The following is a 24,694-nucleotide window of genomic DNA, read 5'->3' as shown; positions in this document are numbered from 1 at the left end:
AATATAAATAGTGTTTGATGAATTTTCTTCTGGATAAAAAAGAGTAAATGTATCAAAAACCTCAGTCAGTTGTAGAATATGGAAGGAAAAAGCACTAATCATGTTTTAGGCTTATTTGTTTATTATCATAATCTACATGCTGCTTATTTTCAAAAACTCTGTAGCATATAGTGTTAATATACTAAGACTGTAAGCAAAAAGGAGCTAATAGGATAATTCACAGGCTACAGCCCCATTTAGGGATGGTGTGACCTTAAGTTTCATCATTAGCTACAGCTGTGTCAGCCAGAGCCTATTTGTTTCTTCTGAATCTTTAAAGGACCTGCTATCACTTGTTGTAAAGTGCGAGAATGTTTGGACTGCAACAGGGTGGAATGGTGGCTAAGTAAAAACTCCTAAAGAATGGGTTCGAAATTTTCTGTTCATAGCACATGCATCAGTTTCTCTTGCTCAAGAGGTGAAGTAAACTTCATTGAAGTAGCTCAAGGTTTGTATTTTAGGACTTTTAGGACTTCTTTGGGGAGAGGTTCATGAATTTAAGGGTATGAAAATGGAGCTTTAATCTTGGTAAATGTTAGGGCAACCACTATAAATCCCCAAGTATTTGCAAAAAGTTCTCACAACTTTATAGATGTTGGAGGATATTCTAAAGAATGCAGAAAGAATGTTGGGGTAATTTGTAACAACCTTCAATTAACCCTGAAGAATGTTGAAATTCTATGCAAATATAGAGGAGAAATGTTAGGTGAGTTGATATATTAATATATGACATATAAAGAAAGAAATTCATTAAGTTTTTATTGCTAAATAATTCAGAATAACAAACAATGTTGGGAATGTAGTCTCGCTTAAATGCCTTCCTATATAGCCACCATTTATTAAGTCTATTTTGTTTAGGTTGTTTTATTTTAACTGCCTCACAAATATATTTATGGTAACTTAATACAAGTAACCTTATTATATATAGTATCTTTGCTTGCATTTTTCAATTTACATTTCAAAATTAAGTTTTGAGTAAACCTGCCCATTTATTTACCTAGTTTGGTGATCATAAAACAGTAAAGCAGTAAAATTAGCAAAGAAGTTTACTTGCAACCATGTCTCAAAACTTTATGTTGAGGTAGACAGTGAAAGACTGAACTTTGCTTTTTTTTACATTGGAAGACAGCGAATTAATAATAATAATAATAATAATAATAATAATAATAATAATAATAATAATAATAATAATAATAATATCATCATCATCATCATCATAAAGTTGGAAGGGACCTTGGAGGCCATCTAGTCCAACCCCCTGCTCAGGCAGGAAACCCTATACCATTTCAGGCAAATGGCTGTCCAGTCTCTTCTTAAAAACCTCCAGTGTTGGAGCATTCACCACCTCTGGAGGCAGGTTGTTCCACTGGTTAATTGTTCTAACTGTCAGGAAGTTTCTCCTTAGTTCTAGGTTGCTTCTCTCCTTGACTAGTTTCCATCTGTTGCTTCTTGTCCTGCTTTCAGGTGCTTTGGAGAATAGCTTGGCTCCCTCTTCTTTGTGGCAGCCCCTGAGATATTGGAACACTGCTATCATATCACCCCTCACCCTTCTCTTCATTAAACTACACATACCCAATTCCAGCAACCGTTCCCTATATGTGTAAATATGAATGAGTTTGCAAGTTTATTACTTCATTAAACATTTATCAGAAGTTATTCTCTGTTTTTGCTTCACTAGATATTAACAGCAGAGATACCCTTTCCCTACACTGCATTTTTACTTTGTTTTATTTGTGCTTTAGTGTTCACAAGCAACAGTTATTTTTCTTAATTAGTAACTAATTTGTGGTAATAAAACTCAAATATAATTTTTCAAAAGAAAAATAGTCTTTTCTAGAAGGATCTAAATCAAGGGTGTCAAACTGCCGGCCCACAGGCTGGAGCGTCACAGAGAAACCGCGCCCATCCCATTTTCGGCAATGGGAAAAAGTTCCGATATGTCACAGGACGTCACGTGACATCGCGAGTTTGACATGCCTGATCTAAATTCATCCATTGCACATCACTATAAGATATAAATTGTATTTTCCAATTATAATAGGAAGGTGTTAATTTCTGTCTTTCAGCTTTCCAATTCAGCTAGGTGTATTTCCATTGTTTTGTGCCTTGTTGAAAAGATTGCTGCCATTATTATTATTACTATTAGTAACAGTAATAATGGTCTATCTGGGCTGCAAATATCCAGCTGTTCAAGATTCTTGTTTGTTTCTAGCTATACATATATTAATGAAAAGTGAACATCAAGAAACCAATCCACAAAGCTGTTATTTAAGCTGTTTCGGAAAATCTTCATAATTACCATCTGACTCAGCTATTTAGGTGTCTACCACATATTACACAGTTTGTGAAAAGTTTATTACTAGATACTACAATGAAACCAATAATTCAAAACTTGAATAATCTCTGCAAAATGCAAATAAAATATTAATTTTTCAGTAATGAAATGTTGACTTTTTACAAGGATTTTCTATCTATGAAATATTTCATGGTCTCAATATTTATGTTCAACTTATCTTTTAGGGAAATCAAGAAAGAAGCCTGAGCCAGTGGATACCATATTTGTTAAACAAGTTAGAGAAGGAGGGCCTGCTTTTGAAGCTGGACTATCCACAGGTGTCTTTCACATCTCTGTATATAGTAATCTTATCTCTGAGTTTGGTGTATAATTTTATAGATAATAGGCAAATTTAAACTTCATGCCAAAGTTCATTGTTTGGCAAATCAGTCCTGATAACTCTGACATTTTATATTCATGAATACATTTTACATGTTTTACATATGCATATAACCAGTGCTTTTTTTTGTAAAAGAAAAAGGTGCCGGAACTCACACATGTCATACAAACCACCTTGCCTACCCTACAAGGTTCCATCCAAAAAAGGTGCCGGAACTCCATTCTGAGCGTTCTATGAGAAAAAAAGCCCTGCATATAACACCACTAACAATTTAATGGTTATTTGACTATGGTGGGAATTCCTTCATTTCCATTAGCTCATTAAAAAAATTTGGTGGATTTTTAAAAGAGTTAATGAGTTTTGAAAGCTATGACTACTTCATATATTGCTAGAAAAAGGCAAGACATCATTATGTATTTCCATATTGTGAGATCCATGTTGTGTATATGCCATGAGATCTGGAATAATAAATGAGTTCCACACTTGTAGATTTCATCCATGATAACATCCCTGTTATTTTTAGAATAATCCTAGTTACGGTATCAAAGTTTCTCAGTCATCCAGGTACAATTTTCTGGAAGGTGAGCCATGGCAACTTTAAGTCCAGTTGCCATGACTCATCTCCTAATTTAAGGTGCTATAGTAGATGTAAAGAAGAAAATTAGAATTGTTTTTAATTCCCCTTTTGTTAAAAAAAATTGTGTCAACTTTAAATCAAGAAAAGAATGACTTTGTTTCCTTTTTTATCTGTAGGTGACAGAATTATAAAAGTGAACAGAGAAAGTGTCATAGGAAAGACATTTTCTCAAGTAATTGCTTTAATTCAGAACAGGTAAACCATTTATTTTTAAATATAATTTGAATTTTAATATAAAATATTTATTTTCATATAAAATATATCTTCAAAAAGTATTGATTGATTTATGAAATTGTTTTATTCTGTGATCATAACATATGATGAATTATAATTAAACCTCAAAATCAAATGGTTAACAAATGAAGGTGAATGGTTAAAAACATCTAGTTTTTCCTCTTGCAGTTTAAGCATTTCAGTCTGGCTTTTCTTGTTGATAACATTTACAACAATGAAAATAATTCTGAAGCGAATTTTACTGCATCTTATGCCAGACTTTATAGGTGTTATCTTTCCATAATATACTTAATCTAGTCATTCACTAACCAAGTCAAGCTTTCTTATGTTTGGTTTGCAATCACACTAGTTGGGTCAAAAGTCATTCTTCAGGAATATAGGTATCAACCACAATTGGGACCAGTAATTCTGTCACTAAGCAACATAATTGTAAAGTGCAATGTCACCTGATCATGCCAATTTACAACTGCAATTGTGACAGTTCTAATTGCCATCCCTAGATGAATCCTGTACAGAAGGGGTGTCGAACTGCTGGCCCATGGGCCGGACGCGTCATGTGGAAGCCATGCCTACCCCATTACCAGCAATGTTGTGAGTTTGACATGTCTCCTGTACAGGCACAGTATCCTGCAGTCACATGTTTTGTGGACCCCCTGCTAACTTCTCCATTGACTTTGCTTGATGGAGGCCAGCAGTGAAGGTGATGATCATGTAACTCTGAAATGCTGTGACTGTCATAATTATGAGCCAGTTATCAAGTGCTCAAATTGAAGCAATTATAAGGATGTGTAAGTCCCCCTCATTAAGTGCCATTTGAATGGCTGCTGAACAACTGCTCGATCACAAGAACTATACATGTTCATTCAGAAAATGCCTGGTAACCCACAAATGGACTCTTCTCCCTGGAAATACTGGTAGGCTTCATTAGTAATCCCTTTCTGAATGGCCAGGCAAACTGTTTGGGAGATTGAATTCGGCCTGTTCTTTCCACCTCTGTTTCTTGCAGGTCTGTGTAAACAAAAAAGAGCAGTTGATTGGGATTTGGTGTTCCCAAAACATGGCTAGATAGCTGGAATTAATTTAATCCTTTGTAAGTGTGGTGCTCCCCTTCATGGATTACTGCCTTGTCATGGCGAAGGGGCTTGCGTAATTCAATGAAGCTATGAGCTATGCCGTCTTGCCACCCAAGACGGAAAGGTCATAGCAGAGAGTTCTGACAAAACGTGATCCACTGGAGAAGGAAATGGCAAACCACTCCAGTATCTTTGCCATGAAAACCCTATGGACAGTACCAAAAGGCAAAACGATATGACGCTGGAAGATGAGCCCCTCAGGTCGGAAGGCGTCCAATATGCTACTGGGGAAGAGCAGAGGGCTAGTACTAGTAGCACCAGAAAGAATGAAGCGACTGGGCCAAAGCCGAAAGGACCCTCAGCTGTGGATATGTCTGGTGGTGAAAAGAAAGTCCAATGCTGTAAAGATTTTTTCTCCATAGGAACCTGGAATGTAAGATCCATGAATCAAGGCAAGCTGGACGTGGTCAAACAAGAGATGACAAGACTGAACATCGACATCTTAGGTATCAGCGAACTAAAGTGGGCAGGAATGGGTGAATTTAATTCAGATGACCATCAGGTATACTACTGCGGGCAAGAATCCCTCAGAAGAAATAGAGTAGCCTTCATAGTCAATAAAAGAGTAGGAAAAGCAATACTGGGATACAATCCTCAAAATGACAGAATAATCTCAGTTCGAATCCAAGGCAAACCATTCAATATCACAGTAGTCCAGGTCTATGCCCCAACCACCGGTGCTGAAGAGGATGAAATTGACCGGTTCTATGAAGCCCTACAGCACCTTATAGAACTAACACCAAAAAATGATGTCCTTATCATCATGGGGGACTGGAATGCTAAAGTAGGAAGCCAAAAGATAAGCGGAATAACAGGCAAGTTTGGCCTTGGAGTACAAAATGAAGCAGGGCACAGGCTGATAGAATTTTGTCAAGAGAATACGATGGTCATAGCAAACACTCTTTTCCAACAACCCAAGAGACGGCTCTACACAAGGACATCACCAGACGGTCAACACAGAAATCAGATTGACTATATGCTCTGCAGCCAAAGATGGAGAAGCTCTATACAATCAGTAAAAACAAGACCAGGAGCTGACTGTGGCTCAGACCATGAGCTTCTCATTGCAAAGTTTAGGCTTAAACTGAAGAAAGTAGGGAAAAGCGCTAGGCCAGTCAGGTATGAATTAAATCATATCCCTGTTGAATATACAGTAGAGGTGACAAATAGATTTAAGGAATTAGATCTGATAGACAGGATGCCTGAAGAACTATGGACAGAGGTTCACAACATTGTACAAGAGGTAGCAACCAAAACCATCCCAAAGAAAAAGAAATGCAAGAAAGCAAAATGGCTGTCTGAGGTAGCTTTGCATATAGCTGAGGAAAGGAGGGAAGCGAAAGGCAAGGGTGAAAAAGAAAGATACGCCCAATTGAATGCAGAATTCCAGAGAATAGGTAGAAGAGATCAGAATGCCTTCTTAAATGAACAGTGCAAAGAAATAGAAGAAAACAATAGAATAGGGAGGACCAGAGATCTTTTCAAGAAAATTGGAGAGATGAAGGGAACGTTTCATGCAAAAATGGGCATGATAAAGGACCAAAATGGCAGGGACCTAACAGAGGCAGAAGAAATTAAGAAGTGATGGCAAAAGTACACAGAAGAACTATACAAGAATGAGCTTAACGTCCCTGATAATCACAATGAGGTGGTCACTGACCTCGAGCCAGACATCCTAGAATGTGAAGTGAAGTGGGCCTTAGAAAAGCTGAGCAACAACAAAGCTAGTGGAGGTGACAGTATTCCAGCTGAGCTATTCAAAATCTTAAAAGACGATGCAGTAAAAGTGCTACACTCAATGTGCCAGCAAATTTGGAAAACTCAACAGAAAACCAAGATCATGGCATCCGGGCCTCTCAATTCCTGGCAAATATATGGGGAAGAAATGGAGGTAGTGACAGATTTTATTTTCCTGGGCTCCAAGATCACTGCAGATGGGGACTGTAGCCAAGAAATTAAAAGATGCTTGCTCCTCGGGAGGAAAGCCATGGCAAATCTAGACAGCACACTAAAAAGCAGAGACATCACCCTGTCAACAAAAGTGTGTATAGTCAAGGCTATGGTCTTCCCAGTTGCAATGTATGGCAGTGAAAGCTGGACCATAAAAAAGGCTGAGCGCCAAAGAATTGAGGCCTTTGAACTCTGGTGCTGGAGAAGACTCCTGTGAGTCCCTTGGACTGCAAGGCGATCAAACCGGTCAGTCCTAGAGGAGATCAACCCTGACTGCTCTTTAGAAGGCCAGATCCTGAAGCTAAAACTCAAATACTTTGGCCACCTAATGAGAAGGAAGGACTCACTGGAGAAGAGCCTCATGCTGGGAAAGATTGAGGGCAATAGAAGAAGGTGACGACAGAGAATGAGGTGGCTGGATGGAGTTACTGAAGCAGTAGGCGTGAGCTTAAATGGACTCCAGAAGATGGTAGAGGACAGGAAGGCCTGGAGGAATGTTGTCCATAGGGTCGCGATGGGTCGGACATGACTTCGCAACTAACTAACTAAAGTGTGGTGCTATTTTGTGCTAAATACTAGACCCTGGCATTTATTTATTAGGTCAGTTAATTCTTTTTTTTTTCTTTTTTTTTGAGCCCAAAAATTCCTTTCCCTGTTGGCCTAATTAACCACGATGTGGGAACAGGGCCAGAGCCATTAACTTCCAGATGTTGTTGATCCTCATTCCAATCAGCTCTATTAGAATTGCCAAAAATCTAGGTAAAGCAATCTGACAGTACTCAGAAGACCACAAGGTCCTACCTCTTCTTTAGCACATCTTGTATTCCAAAAGAGAGATTGCAAATCTTATGGTAATGGAAAATCAACATTCAGTGAAAACCCTTTTTTGAATGTTAAAAGTCTATACACAAGTATTTCAAACATTTATATTAAGTATTCTTTTATAAGCTCCCAAATATTCTGTAGTTTTATAGCGCAAACATACATATACTGTTTACTTTTGGAATAATACGAAGTTTTTTAAAAATATGTAAGTACATCTTGAATTTCTCATGTAATTTTGAGAATTTTATAAAATAATCAAGCATGGATTAAAAGAAAATACAGTGTCAGGATTTAGATGTTAATTTGTAACTCTTTGAGGTCTGTTTTTTTTATTAAAGCATGTACGATTCTATTCCTCTAAGACTATCATTGTATTTTTCTTCAACCTCTTTTTAGATCAATCAATTTAATGCAGCAGGTGTGAAACTAAAATTATGTGTTTAATCAGTATTTTACATAGGATTCTTTAAAAAAATTGGAACTTATTTATGCTTGATCTGTCTTCCATTTGGTAGTTCACATTTTAATGTGAACATTTTTAAAGCATTCATAAATTAGTAGCAATAAGAAAACAAATTATAACATTTCTATAAAGATTTGGCAACATAAAACTATTAAAAATGCTAATGCAGTGAAATTTATTTGCATAGGTTTATCACTAGAAAAATTACTGCAATAAGAACATTTAGGAAATTTTATTCTAATGGCTTTCTTTAAAAATGATATTGGAAAGTTAAATTTTAGGATGTATTGATACTAAGAAGGTGCCATCAATCAGATCAGTAACCAATGTATATATCCTGTTTTGCAATTTATCTTGGGACAGTTTATCATGACAGTCTAATCTGTAAAACTGCCAATTTTAGCTAAAATCTTACTTCTTTGTTACATTATATTCTTATGTTCCCTTTGTCTGATCTGTATGTGGAATAATACTGCTTCTGGAGTTGATCAAATCCTTTGAAAGAGGGGCTTTGCAATGTGACAATACAAGCAAAGAAACTCTCTTTGAATCATTAAAAGAGTTATGTTTTCTTCCAGGATCACAAGGCTATTTTGTATGCAGCTTTTTCTACATTTATATATAGGTGCAGCTACTTAGCTTCTATTAAAAGGGATTTAAAAAAAGAATATTGATTCACATTTCCTTGGAAATTGTATTACTCCACATGGAGATAGTAGAAGAAACAACAGCACATTTTCATAGGTTTTGCCCTTACCTACAGGTAGTCAGTCCTTGACTTACAGCCATTTAGTGACCATTCAAGATGACAACAGCACTGAAAAAAAGTGAATTATGACTGTTTTTCACACTTACAACTGTTGCAGCATCCCCATGGTCATGTGATCAAAATTTGGATGCTTGGCAACTGGTTCATATTTATGACATTTGCAGTATCCTGGGGTCATTTGATCATCTTTTGTAACCTTCTGACAAACAAAATCAATGAGATAGCCAGATTCATTTAGCAACAGTTTGACTAATTTAACAATTGTGGCGATTCACTTAACAACTGTGATGAGAAAGAAAGGTCATAAAATGGGGCAGAACTCAGCAACAGAAATGTTGAGCTCAATTATCGTAAGTCAAGGACTATTTGTGTTTACACTGGAAACTGCACAGTATGAACAGGAGATATCCTAAATGATTTGTTTTGTTTTATTTTAATTTATTTAATTTATTTTTTATAAGTGGCAGGAATACATTGATTTCATCATTTATTTCTGCATAATAAATTATCTACATGTAGGTAATTTTGAAGATGAATGCAAGTGTTAGTGCTTTAAAAAGTACTAGTGACTCAGAGCAAATAGTGTTAAGAAAAATAAATATGTTCTGTGCTGTGTTTTTGTTATATTCTCTGCTGGATTTTTGAAAAAGAGTAACTATTAAAGTTATTAACATTCCTGATTTTATAGTTAGAAATGAAATACATTTTCACATTGTTAGTATATTAGTTTAATTCCCTGATAACAAAGTTGTGTATTTATTTTTCCCCACAGTGATGATGAGTTGGAACTTAGTGTTATGCCAAAAGATGAGGACATTCTTCAACTTGTAAGTTATACTTCTGATCTGAAATCTAAAATCAAAGTCTCCATAATATTCAGGTTCAGGTCTTTAATTAGCATATTAAAAGTAATGAAACTTTGAATAATACTATTTCTGTATTTATAAATTATAAATACCACCTCTTTTATTTTATTTATTTTTGCAGTTTTAGTGCTATAAAAATAGGTAAAAATGAACTACAGATAAAATACTTTTTGTGTTTGTTATAGTTCATTTTAGTGAAATGAATATAAATTATGTTGCCTTCTTATGGAACAGGTGCAGTCTACTCTTCTGAAATGTATCTTGGGGGTAGATAAATCTATACCAACTGCAGTAGTAAACGCAGGTTTGGGTACACTCCCTATACAAACCCATCTAATAATAATTCAACTAGCGACTGAAGATCTTTTCTATGGATCCACATAGAGTACCCAAACCGTGTTTCAAGGAACAGTTGCATGACATGCTACCTTGAGATTGAGTGATTCTGCTTTCAGATATATCATCTCACTATAGGGATTCTCCATCCAATTCCCAGTCCATTTAGATCTAAAGGCCAGGAAATTTTTCAAACAAAGTCGCTACTGTGACTTTCTAAGATTATATTGCAGTACTTAAATTTTTTAAATCTTTGGTAGTGACTGGCTCAACACAAATCAGCCTCCTAATTGGAAAAACATTTAAAATTTATTTGCCTCAGTGCAGAGGTGGGGTTCAGCCAGTTCGCACCAGTTCAGCAGAACCGGTAGCTAATTTTTTGTTGCCCAGCCCCAGAATGGACTTCTGGAAGCAGCATCCACACAGAGTACTGGTTGTTCACATATTTGAATCCCACCACTGCTTTAGTGTCTTAAAAGAGCTCTTTCTAGAGCTTGTTTCAAACAAAGAGTCTCCCTGGCAAAATATGGGAGTTCCATTTGAAGAAAAACTGTATTTGTGGACCACCAGGCATTGAAGACAGTTTGACATTTTTTTACAGCAAATTATACTTTGCAGAAAGAGCAGCTTATTTAGATTTCATTTAAAAACTAAAAATACTGGAGTACTCAGGAGAAACTGCCTTACCTTTTGCAGCACATGAACCTGCATATCACTAGCAAAAAAAAATGTATTCTTTATATCAAGAGCCATTTCAAAGAGGACAGAATGTTTAGATCATTTTGGGGTTAACTGCTGGGGTGCTGACTTATTGTCAACAAGTCCTATTGTTTCCTTTGTGTCTATTTGTTTATTAATATTAGTGTTATAGTTTGTTATGGTCAAATGACTAAATCAATAAAGTTTCTATACTATTTTATAAATGTTATTACCTTGAAAAGGATACTGAAAAATGTATATAGGTAGTCCTCGACTTATGACTACAATTGAGCCCAAAATTTCTATTACTGTGCAAGATAGTTAAGTGAGTTTTGTCTCATTTTCCACCCTTTTTGCCATAAGTTGTTAAGTGAATCACTGCATTTTTTCAGTTACTAACAATGGTTGTTAAATGAATCTGGCTTCCCCATTGACTTTGCTAGGCAGAAAGTTGCAGAAGGATCATGTGACCCCAGGATACTGCAAGCATCATAAATACATGTCAGTTGCTAAGCATCCAAATTTTGATCACGTGACCAGGGGGATGCTGCAACAGTCATAAGTCACTTTTTTCAGTGCTGTTGTAACTTCAAACGGTCACTAAACAAATGGCTGTAAATCGAGGAATACATCTATAAAGTGAAAATAATCTGATAATCTTCAGAAAAATATAGAAACTTGTTGAAGAAATTATTTTCCTCTTGAACTAAGTAAAACATGTTTGCCATTCTCTTTAATATGCAAAATGTTTCAGATAGATTCTTTCACTTTTTTGACAGATAAATACTGACAGAATTTGAACATAAAATTTTACTGAAACTTAATGTAAATTGGGATTATGAATATACTTCTAATAGGAAAACCACTTTTATTTGCTTGGTTTCCATTCATCAGAAGTGATCTTAGGAATTTCCTTTGCTTCCTCTGCTCTTTGTTTTGTCCCATGACCCAGCAATGGAAAAAGAAAGGTGATGGTAGTTTTTAGATGTTGGTCCATTAGCTCTATGTTTGCTTTTGCAAGTAAACAATCTACCAATCTAGTTACCTACAGCAGTGTATAAAACATAATACAATATCAGATTTTAACTATTGTTATAGTTAACACATAGATGTCCTCTGGCATTACTTGGTTTTAACTAGCTTTGGGGCTGAAGCAGGGGTCTTTGTTCAAGCAGCATGCAGGCTGACTTGTTTGAGGTAAAATCGATCCATGGGCCTCCTTAGGAAAGGCCTAGAAGACGGGGGCAAACTCAGCTGTGTCACATGATGTATCGTGACATATTACAATGTTTTTTGCCTTTGCGGAGCTGGGGTGGGTGTGGCTTACGTGTGACACATCCGGCCTATGGGCCACCAGTTTGACACCCCTGGCCTAGAAGAAGAGACTCTGCTCTCATGAACCAAACATCCTGTTTGAGGAGAATACATAGGAAACTGTTATACCATCTGTTATTTTAAGTTTCGCAACAAGTATAAAGATTAAGGTGTTGTGACCCAGACACTGAAAGCCTGAATCATAAAAATCCTTCCTCATTATCAAACACTGGAGCCAAATTGAAAATGATTTTTTGTCTTCCTCAATACAATATCTAAAGGTTGTCAATTCAAATACAAATATAATAAACTAAACTAATAAACTAAACGAAACCATTTTGCTTGTTAGAATACTTAGGATGAGCCAGGGAGCTTCAGGCCTGCTAAGTCTACAGAAAAGTTTTTAATGACCAGTTTCTGTGTACCCCTTAATTTGTTCTTCTTGCTCATGTCAACAATTCATCAGACAATGATGAAGTCTTTTTATAATGTAGGCTTTCAGAGTCAGGGTCAGGCTAACATCCTGAGTCATCACTGTTTACAAAAATAATTTCAAAGTAAAATAAAATTAAGGTGGTGGAATTAGCCTTAAGTAATTTTGTACATAGGAGCCTAAAGCTTTTACCACCTTTTATTTTCCTTCAAGCTCAAAATAGGATATGTTGTAATATTCTTTTTTTTCGTTTTCTGATGGATTACGTCTATCAGAAAGCTTTGCAAAAGTATGTGTTTTTAACTTTTTTTCAATAATTTTTTATTTTATTCATATTAAAATACAAGCTACAAAAAGGGGGAGAAAAAGAACAGAGCTAAACAAGATATAGACATAGACAAAGACATAGATAGATATATAGATATATATAGCTATAGATATATGCATAGAAAAAGAAAAAGCTCAACTTATACATAAATAGTCTACTTGAATACTGATAAATATATTTCAAGAATAGTAATTTTTCCCCTTGCAAAACAGGCCTACAGTTTACGATTTTCTACAGTTCTATTTACCCAACCAATTTGACCTGTCATCTATCTAAACTTTGCAAGACTATGTGCTTTAACTTTCAAAAAAGGCAAAAATGTTCCTTTTTTATCCATTAAGGTAATCTATGTATGTATGTATGTCCAGGCGTGAACATTCCCAGTTAAATTTTTCAAAACATATGTTTGTTTACATTGAGAAATTCAGGATGTGGTTTAAAATGATTGCCTCTGTCATTTAAAGTGCTGATTTTAAACTCGCTCAAAACAAAATCTTATTAAAGTTGCAAAAAGTGTTTAGAATATTTTGCTTCAAAATATAGGCTTCAAAATATAGTGATTGATGAGATTGATTGATTGATTGAACAAATGTATTCACCCAACTCATACATAGTGACTCCAGGTGGCATACAACATTAACAATCCATAACTTAATCCTACACCCACTATATTTTCAATATATTAAAAGTCTTAGGGTTAACAGACATCAACAATCATTACAAGTAGTTCTTGAGGTATGACAATTGAGCCCAAAATAAGGGAGACAGTTGTTAAGTGAATTTTGAACTAGTTTACATCCATTCTTGCCACAGTTATTAAGGAAATCTGGCTTCCCCATTGACTTTGCTTGTCAGAAAGTCACAAAAGATGATCACTTGATCCCAGGACTGCAATCGTCAAAATATGAGTCAGTTGCTAAGCATTTGAATTTTGATCACATGAGCATGGGGATGTAGCAACAATCATAAATGTGAAAAACCATCATAGGTCACTTTTATAACTTCAAAAGGTCATTAAATGAACTGTTGTAAGTCGAGAACTACCTGTATCTTTAGGATTAGTAAGCATTCTTTTATGGTTGGTTGCACAGTCAGTTGTTTAGACTGGATTCGGCATTTTTTCCCCACTTATTGAGTCTTCTCCATGGACCTGGGATAGGCAAATGTTTTCGCTTAATAATATTAAATATATTATTGCAAGATATAAAACTGACTTTTGTAATTGACTGATGACTATTTTGTCAATGCAGATTGTGTTCAAGTGGTGCTCCAGATGTTTTGGAATTGCACCCAAGATATCTTTTACTACTGGTAATAGATTTGTTGTTGTTGTTATTGTTGTTTTGTTTTCTGCTTTTTTTGCCAAGCCATTTTGTTTCTATTTGCAGGTCTTTGTATTTTGTGATTTTCTCCAGTTCTTTCTCTTCCGTTTTGCTGTCTCCAGGTACTGCCACATCCACTATCCAGACTTTTTTGCCTTTCTAATCAACAAATGTTTCTGTGTGTGCATAATCTACAGTTAGATTAACAATCTAAGACTGGTGACAGTAATTCAAGCTTCTTTTATTTTCTATTTCTTATGTGCTTTATCGTCTCACCAAATCTTGCTTGCAAAAAACAATATTTTTAGTAGCTATTCCAGGGGTCCCCAACCCCCAGTCAATGGACCAGCACCAGGCCGTGGCATGCCAGCAACTGGTCCGTACGAACAAGCAAAGCCCCATCTGCGGGATGCAGGCAGCACACAAAACCACGCACTCTCCAGTCCATGGAAAAACCTGTCTCCCCAGAACTGGTCCCTGGTGCCCAAAAGGTTGGGGACCTCTGAGTTATTCCAATGCACCATTGTTGTTACTTTGTTATGTTGATACTTTGTAATCAGCCTGTGCAATCATGCAGCAGCTAATGATGTGATCCACTGTTTCTTCAGTTTCTTTGCAGAGAGGGACTTTTCTGTCAGTTGCTGTCAACTTAATTCTGGCTTTATAAGCACTTTTTCTTAAGGCTTTGTCTTATTCTGTGAGAATTAGCTGTCTCTTTAACTTTCCTGCTTTTAGTTATTGGCAGATCTGATTGTTATTTATTTTGCTTGTTGGTTTTTTAAGAACAGGCCATGTAGTACTTTGCACTACCATGTCTCTTTTCTGGCTTTGTTTGGTTTCTGATATTCAGTAAGCCTTCATGGTGTCCTAGCTTCAGTGACTCTTTTTCACTGTCCTTCAGATAATCTTCCAATGCCCTTTTTTCTTTAACTGTCTGTTATACTTGCAACATTTCACCCTAACCTATGTTCCGTGGACTGTCAACGTTGCAATGTGGATGAAGGGAATGATTTGTTGTTTCTGGTCTTCCTATTCAAGGCTTCCAGTTGATAGCTTGAATCTAGTCCACTATTTCAGTTGAATATCTAATGACTTGAATGCCCAGGTGTTAATCACCTATTTTGGACTTTAAGATCTTTTTCACTTTTCTGATATATTCATTACAGGTAGTCCTCAACTTACAACAGTTTATTTAAGGACTGTTTGAAATTATAATGGTGCTGAAAAAAGTAACTGATGATCATTTTTCACACTTACAACCATTGCAGCATCCCCTTGGTCAAGTGATCAAAATTCAGATGCTTGGTAACTGACACTTGTACTATCCTGGGATCATGTGATCACCTTTTGCGACCTTTGGACAAGCAAAGTTAATGGGGAAGCCAAATTCATATTACAAATTTAACAACTGTAGTGTTTTACTTAACAACTGTGGCAAGTGAAGGATTACCTGTATTAACCTTCTTCTTGTCTTCAGTGTGCTTGGTGCTGACAGCCTGAAGGATATATGTGGAGATCTTCTTCATCAGTGCTTTTGATGTTATTTCCACAGGGCATCTTCATTCTGTTACTTTTTACAATTTTTCCCCTGTTGATGGTAAGGATAGCACATTTGTCCAGTCCAAACTCCATTGCAATATCTTGGCTGTATATTCAGACAGTGCTGAGCATTATTGTTATTCAGAATTTTTTATCACACCTTTATTATTGTTACAAATAGCTAAAGGCAGCAAACATATCTAATACTCATTCCCCCCTATTTTCCCCCACAACTCTGTGAATCAGATTTCAAATCATCCAGTTCGCTTTCATCTCTAAGGCAGGACTAGAACTCACAGTCAGCTGGCTTCTTCTCTCTTGGTGCTGTAACCACTGGAGACTTACATAGAAATAAAAGATAAACATGAAATTATATGAAGTAAAAGTAAAAAAGGAGAAAGAAGACAAAATAGGTGTGAAAGTGCAAGAGAAAGGAAAGATATACACATAAGTGACTTCTTCGCAACAGTTACTAACAAATATTTTCCATATTCAACCTTTTTTAATCAGCAAATCTATAAATACCAGTTATGTTCCAGTTTTAGTGAAAGGTCCACAAAAGGTTTCCAGTTTTGTTGTCGTACCTCTATCTAATAGGTCATTTTTGTCATTTCTGCAAATTCTATCATCTAAACATAAAGATAAAGGCTGTATCTATACATGGAGCTCTTACCGTATATATTTGATATCACTGTAAAACATTTATTTTATTTTATTTTTTTAATCCCATTTATATCCCGCCCTTCTCCGAAGACTCAGGGTGGCTTACAATCTAAAGCACAAATCAATGTGCTTAGCAATAGCCTTCATTCTATGTATATGCCTGCTTATTAGGGCTTTCGCCCCCCCCCCCAGCGGCATTATTACAAAGTCAGCTTATTGCCCCCAACAATCTTTGATTTATATATTTTTCTGTATAAAATATTTTCTTTTGAAATTGTAATGAATGACTATACCTGAGCTTTCAAGATAAATAACAATTATTATTATTATTATTATTATTATTATTATTATTATTATTATTATTATTATTATTATTATTATTATTTCTTATGGCTGCCTGCTCCAAAAGGTCCTGATTTCCAAAAGATTTAGCTCCAGATGAATGTGACATCTTCTTATATATTTTAAATGTTTTGTGCTTTTTAATATTTCCCCCTTTTTTGCTAATAGGAAATGAACCAGGAAATGGCTTGCAAATGATGATTATAATCAGCTTTACAGCTTTTTAAAAGCTTTTTTTGATTGCCTGCTTTTCAGAATTTTGCCAAGGTGCAGATTTAAGAATAAATGTTTGTACCTACATTAGACTAGTGAAGCACTAAAAGCATATTTCGGAGTGTCACTCAGTAATATATGTTTCCTTAGAATGCACCATTGCTTAATTTTCCAGATGCATTTTTCCAGTGTATTTGCTTTCCTGTTTTCTTCTCCTAATCTGAGCAATATATAAATGCAGAGTGTATATTTTCTGGTATAACTAATACATGCAAATATACCTTACGATTGAAATACAGCTAGTTGCTAATTTGTCATGGTAGGAACAGCGAAGATATACAAAATGAAAATGATCACATGGTGAAAGTGTTTTTTTATGAGAAAATTATTCTGAAATCATCTTTCTAATGTCAGATGTAGAGTCAGCTGACGGCTTCTGGCTCTGTTCAGATTCATGAGAGGAAGGGGTGCACAGATATAAAATGCATAATAAAGCCCCTTGTTTCGTCATCTGGAAGCAGGGATGGTAGCAGCTCAGACGAGATGAAAGACTGTTATGTTGCTGTAGCAAAAGGGATGCCTTGTGGCACAAGCAGAGGGCTCCGTTTGCAGCACGAAAGATGCACTGAAGCAACGCAGCACAAACGTGTTTTTTTCTCTCTTTTTTCTGGAAAGCTAGGGAATAAATGCAGGAAGCAGGTATAAAAAAACCTGAGACTGGCATGCTCACAAGAAGGCTGAAGTTATTGTGTGTGCTCCAGTAACCTCAGCCGTCTTGGTACCTTCGAAAGAAATCGGTATAGCTGTATTTTTAGCTTGCTGTGTATTCGGCATCAATATGACAACATAATTCTATCTTTACATATATAGGCAGCTTTTACTATGTTTTCCTGTTTTGTGCCAGCTGCAGTTTTCAAAGGATATCAGAGCACTGGTAAGAGTGTACTGTAGCCATTTCTCTGATTTTTGTAAGGCATGCGTTTCTTCATAAATTTGCAAGAAGCTGGATCTTTAAAGCCTGCAAGTTGCTGAAAGCAATCTAGATCTGCTGGTTAGCTGAATCTCAATTGTAATAGCCATCCTGTTATCACATTACTGTGTGCCTGTGTTAAAATTTTGAATTTTTTTAAAGAAAAAGCTTATAATATTTTGTTTGCATTTAATTATTGCTCGCAGTAAAATTTATCAAGCTATGTGTTTTAAACGGCTCACCTTTTCATCCTTAGCACTTGCTCTTGATCTAATGTTTATGATTGCATTTAGGCTTGTACAGCCTGTCTAATGCTAAGGCAGGGCATGTTGATTTCTCTGAATGAAGCATGTTATGGTTTGAGCAGGAAATGCTGTAATACAGTACCACACATAAGCTGTGTTTGTTTATTTTAAAAGTATCAGGAAAGGATTTCTGCATTATCAATTCTTAATTTTTTATTACTATTTCATAAAGTCATTGCAAAGTATAAAATAATACTGTTTGCAATTTCTGGGCAGAGTTTGAAAATATGCTATTGTTGATAATTTTACAAGTAACATAATATAAAAGAAATAATGCAATATTTAAAATAAATATTTCTTTAAGAATCATATTTTTAAAATGCAAGATGAAAATTATGAAGTATATAAGGAAATCTTGCCTTAAGACAGACTGTGTTTCACACTAAGAAGTGCTTGAAAATACTTACCAATAATGTACATTCATGACATCTTTGAGTTAAAAAATCCATTACTGTGAAGAATATGGAATTTATATAAGTAACATGTAAGTTTATTCAGAGGGAGGGTGGGCGTTGGCTGCCAACAAAGACATTGCCACTGTCTAGTCATGTTAGATACAGGAATTGTGCCTTTTAGAAAAGCCAGTAGATCAAATGCAGAGGATTCTTGCTGTTTCTATGTGACAACAAACTAACAAATTTAACCTGTCGATATTTATAGAAACCTAGCTTCTATATATAAAAAAAAATCACAGGGGAAAAGGAAATTTTAAAATGTCATGGCGGAAAAATATATTTACAATCTCTCTTTTTTCTTAATCACTTGCAGCACTTGCTACAATTTGACATATACACATCAGATACACAAATAAACACATGCAGAGAGAGGGAGGGAGGGAGAGGGAGAGAGAGGGAGGGAGGGAGGGGAGAGAGAGGAGGGGGAAGAGAGACACAGAGAGAACATGCTTCTTTTTGGAGACTTTTCATGCATATTTTAATCCATGGAAAACAATAATAGAAAAATATTGATATTTCATGTTCCCTAAATAGAACCCTTAGTAGTAGAGAGCACCTATTGCACTCTTTTTAAAAAGGAAATCCATTTCTGTCAAGGAATTTAACTTTACCATACTCATGCCCCTGAAATAAGGTGATGGTTTTCCACTAGATACTTACAGTGATTTAATTTTCTGTGCACAGGCATATTCCCAGGATGCCTACCAGAAAGGCAATGAAGCCTACACTGGTAATGCTCTTTTCATACCTGAGCCTCCACCAATAAGTTATCCTCGATTAACATATCTAGCTCCTGTCCTGGCATTACCTATGGAGAAAGCACCTCCTGACTTATCACTGGGAAAGCAATCAAACAGTAGAGCTGAACAGACATCAGCACAACTTGAAAAGGCCTACAGAAAGGAAATACAAGTGCCTCCATCTCCAAAAGATATTGCAAAATCTAACACAGCTGTCTGTGTTTGTAATGAGACCGTAAGAACTGTTGTTGTGCCTTCTGAGAATGATGTAGATTTTTCATCACTTAGAACAAATCATACTAGTCCATCACAGCAGACAGCGGATATAAAATACAGTATCAAGGAACAAAGTTCTGTAAAAGCAAAAGTACGAACCACTTCACCTTCCTCTTCAATGTCCACTGCCGTTGTACTTCCTCAGACTCCACTTACAAGACCAACAGATTCCTCAGAAATAGCTAATGATTCTGGAAACTATGAAGGACATCCAGAAGGAGCTTCAGGTTGTAGTTCTCCTGCTCAGAGTCAAGATTCTCCTTCTGTTAATCACACCACTTCTCCAAGTGCCCATCGTAACATAGACTGGAAAACTTACAAAACCTATAAAGAATATATTGAAAACAAACGCTTTCCCAAGTATGGTTTCAGAACCATACAAGAAAGGTTAGATAGTTTAAGAGCAGCATCTCCACATTCAATAGATTACTACATTGGCTCACAGGTACGTTGCAGAAGCACATCTCATGATAGGACTTCACAGTCTGTATCTATTCGGCGAAGGAGTATATCCCAGGAAAGAGTTAAGGATACTGTATTAATCAAAAAGTGCCCAAGGAGTGCTTCACAAGATACTTTAACTTCACCAGTTATAAGCCCACGAAGTCGTAGGGCACGCTCCTTCAACTATTTAGGTAAACAGGGTGAAGGAGTGGAAAATGTTCACAGTGAGAAAATTGTTGCAGATTCAAGCACGACCAAAAAAATTACATATGAATGTACTGGACTTACTGATCAAAATGATCCTCAAGGCATTTATGAAACTTCATGGCAACATGCGTTTCAGGTGTCCCTTCGTGATTCAAATTTTTCTGTGGCTCCTGGTGTCTGTCTTTCAGGTGGCAGACAAATAAAAAGCCAAGTCTTGGGACCCTTTGCTCAGTTCCACAAAATTTCAACAGATGTAAAATTGATGCAGCCTTCCAAGGATATGCCAAGTACTGGAGGTTCAAAGTCTACAACTACTTTTCAGGAAAGATCACCTCGTTCAACAACTAGAAGCACAAGAAATAGTTCTTTGAAGACCTATGTACGTTATGCAGCAAAGCCATCTTTTCCTTCTAATCAGAGTCTGGATAGTGCTACTACCACAGGCCAAAGAGAAAATAATTATGTGCACTATCATGGTTTGCCAATTCAACAATCCAGGATACATGCAGAAAGTCGAACAGATCACAAACTAGACATGGGCAAGTCTAATCTTTCCCCCATTTCCTATACAGCTTCTGCCAAATTTGTCCCACAAATGAATGAGCACTTAACTACCTCAGTTAATTTAGATGTCTCTGTCAGAGAAAAGATTAAAAATTTTGAAATCGAAGCTATAAAACAGCCTGAAGCTCAAGCAACAGATGTGGCAAATGAAGAAGAAGTGATCTTGCGGGAAAAGTCATCTTCTGGCCATCAAACCCCACAACTTTTGCGACATCAGTCCTATATTTTAGCTGTAAATGGTCAAGAACCTGCCTCTGAGACCACTTGTTGGTTACCCAATGATGCCCGCCGAGAAGTTCATATAAGAAAAATAGAAGAAAGGAAAGCCTCTTGTTCCTGCCCATCTGATGATTCCTTGGCATCAATTCCATTCATAGGTGAGCAAAACCATTTTTATTTCTCTGAATTTGATTCATATTTGGATTTTCCATTTAATCCTTTTGCATGAATACACTGTTTTATTCACTGTAGTTAGTTTTCTAAAAGTAATTTTAAAAATGCATTCAAACCTCCATGGTGCCTACTAGTATCTTTAAACATTATACCAGCTTATTATTCTCAGACCAGATTTTCAATCATTTTAGTCCAAGACATAAAAAATAAGACTAAAACTGCAGTAGAGGAAGACCAGTGCAGAAAAAATTGGGACCATAAAGATTATAATAATAACGTCTTACTTTTTTCCCAACATGTGGACATCACAGCCATCTATATTTCCTTAATTAGATAGCTGATGATTTGTTCTGTTCAACATAATTTGATGAGCTTTATAAGTAAAAATATGAAGGCTTCTGAAAGAGTGACATCTTAGTTATTCGCTAGTCAAAAAGAGGCCATAAAATAACACAACTTTCCAGTGGAACACATACCTAGTTCTTTAATTTCAGTTAGGATATTATGGCTTCCTCAGGTATATCCTTCACATTCTACTGCAGTACAGATTGGTTAATGTGAAGCTCATTGTAGGAAGATTGCTTTGTATATCAGCTGATGGGACTATAGACATGTTTCTTTGCCTGACGGTACAGTAGAACTAATTTTTATCAACCTTTTTTCTTTCAATTGTACATAACTAGCTTTGGTTTTGAGGATTTTATATACCTCTTTTAAAAGAAATGCCATTTTTCTGAGAAATTGTGCAATATAAGAGTACAATCTACAGTATAGATTGATTTGCTCTAAATAAAGCATTTCTTGGTCAAGATATTGAATGTGAATAAAGCAGGAAGCATTAAAACAATATGCCTCATTTCATTATCATTATTTCTAGAAGTTTATGTTGAGAAGATCTAACAAGAAAAAACTATTTTATAGATTATAAGAAATCTTTCTTTTTTACAAGTATACGTTTTGGGGATCTGCTTTTTCAAAACTCTGAGAAATAAAGTCAGCACATAAATTTTAGCTCTATATGTATATGAGAGAGAAAATAATATTTTAATTTAGATTGTGAAATCATACCAAGAATCATATAATTACTAAATCTACCTAGGGTAGAAAAGGTGAGACATTTTTGTCTGTATCTTGGTGTATGCATGTGTGAACTAGAAAACTTTGGAGTTATAAACCCTGTCTCCTTAAATCAGAGCCATCAATTGTTTTGAAACCACAGTGCAATATATGCTAATTTGTTTCTACAAGAAAAAAATAAATCACTGTTTTTAACAGCTTGCATATCTCAATGGGCCCTTCAGAAGTACACCATATTAAAATTCACAGCACCTAGAACTATGTATATTGTTGTTGTTGTTAGTTGCAAAGTCATGTCTGACCCATCGTGACCCCATGGACAATGTTCCTCCAGGCCTTCCTGTCCTCTACCATCTTCTGGAGTCCATTTAAGCTCACACCTACTGCTTCAGTGACTTCATCCAGCCACCTCATTCTCTGTCGTCCCCTTCTTCTCTTGCCCTCAACCTTTCCCAGCATTAGGTTCTTCTCCAATGAGTCCTTCCTTCTCATTAGGTGGCCAAAGTATTTGAGTTTCAACTTCAGGATCTGGCCTTCTAAAGAGCAGTCAGGGTTGATCTCCTCTAGGACTGACCGGTTTGAACACCTTGCAGCCCCAGGGACTCGCAGGAGTCTTCTCCAGCACCATATATTAATTACCACAAGACAAAATCCTCACATTCATGATTTTGGTTTCTTTATAATTCTGTCTTACAGTATATATGGAAACACAGTGAGAAGCCCTATCTTTATTTCGAAGATAGGCTTTGTATTATTTTTTTGGAACTTTTTAAGTTTTTGGTAATTTCTTTTACTGAAGGGGTTATTGTTTTTGGCGAACTTTAAAATAGTTTCATTTTACTGTTGCATTCATTTTGAAAAGTTATTTATGCCAGCCAATTGATAGTGTTGATCTATTTAAAAGCTTAATTATTTTGACAAATTTGTTTTATTTAAAATATGGACAACCCTATTATTAAAAGCTTTTCTAATGATACTGTATTAGTTCAGGTCAGTCTGTGTTCAATTCAATATTTGGCCAAATCTTGTGTAAATGCAACCATATTTTGCCTATAATAATATAGTTGTTAATGAACAGATTCTTAAACTTTAAAGGAAGAAGAAATAGCATTTTTACCATGCATAACAAATAATTGCAAGCAGTTCTCATATACAATGTGTCCAAAAGTATCTTCAGAGCATCCCAACATGTATTCTGGAAATTCCTGGAGGCCCTCCTAGTTTTCCCATATTGGACCAATTCTTGTCCTTTTTACTAAAATATATTAATTTGCTGTATACTTTTTGTAGATGAGCTGACCAGTCCTAATATTGACCTGGACATCACCCACATTCCAGCTTCTGCTGTTATTTCACCACCTCCTTCACGAGCAACAGCCAACACCAGTGCCACTCCTTTGAGTTGTACTGCTCTTGTTCCTTTTATTCGACGTCAACTGTCTTATGGCCATGGTTAGTATAGTGTTTCAAGCTATGTTAGCTAAATTCAAGAAAAACTTGCTTATTTTTAAAAGATGTGGGGTTTGCTTTTGCTTTGATTACAGAATCAATTAGGACTAGTGTCCTAGATGATCAATTCCCTGCAAAAAATGAAAGGTCCAAATCTTATGATGAAGGACTTGATGACTATAAAGAAGGAAAAAGGTAAGAATACCCATTAAAATATAGATGTGCATCACTGGATGTCTTATTTAGGAAATTCTTTTAGAATGTCCACTAAAATATCTACCTTACATCTGTAGGGCCATAAAGCATGCACCGAGCTTAAAGGAAATTAAGGTCAGTTACTTTATTTTCAATATTTATCTGCTGTGTAAATAACATTAGTATTGTATGACTAAGCATTGTTGCACCTAGGCATTTGAGAACATATATTGCTTAAAGTATGATGGTGTTTTTTTTGGATTAATGTCCAAGCATCCACTTGGTGAACAGATGTGCTGACTTTTGCCAATTAGAAAAAATTAGATAGCATTTGCTGAAAAAGTATTTTTCTGGCTACAGACAGGATGGCATACTCTGCAGTTAACTTTAGAATTGTTACTACTTTCTTGTATGTTAAAAGGAAACCTATGGACTGAGATGTATGACAGGCCTTTTCTGTAGTTCATTGTGGCTTCTTTGACCTGCTGGCTGGCTGGAATGTACTCTTCCACTAGTGTTAGGTCCCTTTCCGTGCTAGCTGTCTGTATTCCCACCTGACAGATGGAAGAGAAAGAAGAGAGAGACTTTGAATTATTACTGCATGCTGAGGGTGGTTTGATTACATTTTCTTTAGATTCCAAATAGCCAAGCATCTTCAGAAAATGCAGGATTCAGAAAAGCATCTGCTTCAGAAGTCTTTGGTGACATCTCCAAAGAAGGATATCTTCATTTTCGGCAGCTAGTTACAGACAAGGGGAAGGTACAGTTTTTTTCAAACCAAAGCTAACTGTAAAACCTGTCTTCTTATATATATTCAAATGTTTTTAGATGCGAACAGT

General features: G+C 35.9%; 1 protein-coding gene across 4 annotated transcripts in view; it reads left to right on the top strand.

The window, feature by feature from the left end:
* ARHGAP21 (Rho GTPase activating protein 21) overlaps positions 1–24,694 on the top strand; it is a 78,082-nt gene that overhangs the window by 39,234 nt on the left and 14,154 nt on the right. For 3 of the 4 annotated variants that reach the window (XM_083376181.1, XM_083376182.1, XM_083376183.1), the window contains 8 exons: positions 2,560–2,652; positions 3,468–3,546; positions 9,498–9,552; positions 19,195–21,118; positions 23,502–23,663; positions 23,756–23,855; positions 23,954–23,990; positions 24,490–24,615. In XM_083376181.1, the coding sequence (XP_083232307.1) occupies positions 2,560–2,652; positions 3,468–3,546; positions 9,498–9,552; positions 19,195–21,118; positions 23,502–23,663; positions 23,756–23,855; positions 23,954–23,990; positions 24,490–24,615 (2,576 nt within the window). Of the gene's footprint in view, positions 1–2,559; positions 2,653–3,467; positions 3,547–9,497; positions 9,553–14,098; positions 14,146–19,194; positions 21,119–23,501; positions 23,664–23,755; positions 23,856–23,953; positions 23,991–24,489; positions 24,616–24,694 lie in introns of those variants that run through there. The other variant, XM_083376184.1, reaches the window with a different exon arrangement.

Source organism: Vipera ursinii (assembly GCF_947247035.1).
Source record: "Vipera ursinii genome assembly, chromosome: Z".
NCBI lineage: Eukaryota > Metazoa > Chordata > Lepidosauria > Squamata > Viperidae > Vipera > Vipera ursinii.
The sequence above is the reverse complement of the archived record's forward strand: the minus strand, read 5'-3'. Positions and strand labels throughout refer to the sequence as shown.